Source organism: Sinocyclocheilus grahami, unplaced genomic scaffold (assembly GCF_001515645.1).
Source record: "Sinocyclocheilus grahami isolate Dianchi unplaced genomic scaffold, SAMN03320097.WGS_v1.1 scaffold3032.1, whole genome shotgun sequence".
NCBI lineage: Eukaryota > Metazoa > Chordata > Actinopteri > Cypriniformes > Cyprinidae > Sinocyclocheilus > Sinocyclocheilus grahami.
This window is the reverse complement of record NW_015508201.1, coordinates 9,597-10,860: the sequence shown is the minus strand read 5'-3', so window position 1 is coordinate 10,860 and position 1,264 is coordinate 9,597. Positions and strand designations below refer to the sequence as shown.

The 1,264-nt window shown below is 41.1% G+C and overlaps 1 protein-coding gene across 1 annotated transcript in view; it reads left to right on the top strand.

The window, feature by feature from the left end:
* The window catches only part of LOC107575944 (multidrug resistance-associated protein 4-like), a 22,790-nt gene that overhangs the window by 12,449 nt on the left and 9,077 nt on the right, over positions 1-1,264 (top strand). The window contains exons 7-10 of the mRNA XM_016262249.1: positions 115-239; positions 324-527; positions 704-841; positions 926-963. Of these exons, the coding sequence (XP_016117735.1) occupies positions 115-239; positions 324-527; positions 704-841; positions 926-963 (505 nt within the window). The remainder of the gene's footprint in view (positions 1-114; positions 240-323; positions 528-703; positions 842-925; positions 964-1,264) is intronic.

The window sequence follows — 1,264 nt, the reverse complement described above, 5'->3', positions numbered from 1 at the left end:
CAAATAAATGCAGCCCTGGTGAGCATAAGAGATTTTCAAAATCAGTCAAAAATCTTACTGACTCCAAACTTTTGAACCAAGAGCGTTGTTGTATTCACTGTTTCTTTGCCGTAAATGTTAAGAGCACTGATTGTCCTTGCAGGTGTATTTGTGGTATTCTGAAGGAAAAGCCTAGGATCTTGGTTACTCACCAGCTGCAGTACCTGAAGGCTGCAGATCAGATCCTGGTTTTGAAGGAGGTAAGCTGTAACAGCACAGACCAGTCAATCTGCATTCCACCTGTGAATAAATGAGCCAAAATTAACTCATGTTGTCTCTCTCAGGGACACATGGTGGCACGTGGCACATACTCCGAGCTGCAGCGATCAGGAGTGGATTTCACCTCTCTGCTGAAGAAGGACGAGGAAGAGGAAGGTGAAAAGGGAGAGGCTCCTCGCTCCCCCCGCAGCCGCACCCTCTCCCAGAACTCCGTCCGTTCTCACTCTTCATCTGTTCTGTCTGTTAAAGATGAGTCCGATCAGCTTCCGGTAAGTCAGACTTGTCATTTATTTTTGGGTGAACTTTTCCTGTAACATTCGCATTTACAGCTCAGATGGGTCCATAGCTCCATCTAGTGGATGTGTGGGATGTTACTTGCTGTCTGATCATAAAAATAGATCATTCCACCAAGTGAAAGAATCTAATTGTTTTTCCTCATGGGTAGGCGGAGCCTGTGCATACCATGGCCGAGGAGACGCGCACTGAGGGGACCATCGGCCTTCGCATGTACTGGAAATATTTCAGAGCTGGAGCCAACGTCATTATGCTGATTTCGTTTGTTCTCCTCAACTTGCTGGCACAGGTATAAGACACAGCAGTGTTATACACTGAAAGACCTCTCACTCGCGGTTACAGATTCATGCTAATGCTGTTTTCTGCTCCATAGGCTTTTTATATTCTTCATGACTGGTGGCTTTCATACTGGTGAGTGATCAATAATATTTCTAATATCTATGCTGCTAAGCTTTTGTTTTTAAGTACATTGAATTGCTGTAAATACATTTCCAGCAGATTTTTTTTTAAATAAATGAATACAAGGATGCATTAAATTAATCAAAGGCAACAGTAAAGACATTTAAAATGTTATAAAAGATTTCTGTTTTAAAATCTTGATCTTTTGAACTTTCCATTCATAAATGAATCCAGAAAAATCTGTTATTTTAAAGTGGAATAATATTTCACAGTATTCCTGTATTTATTTTTGATCAAATAGATGCATCCTTGG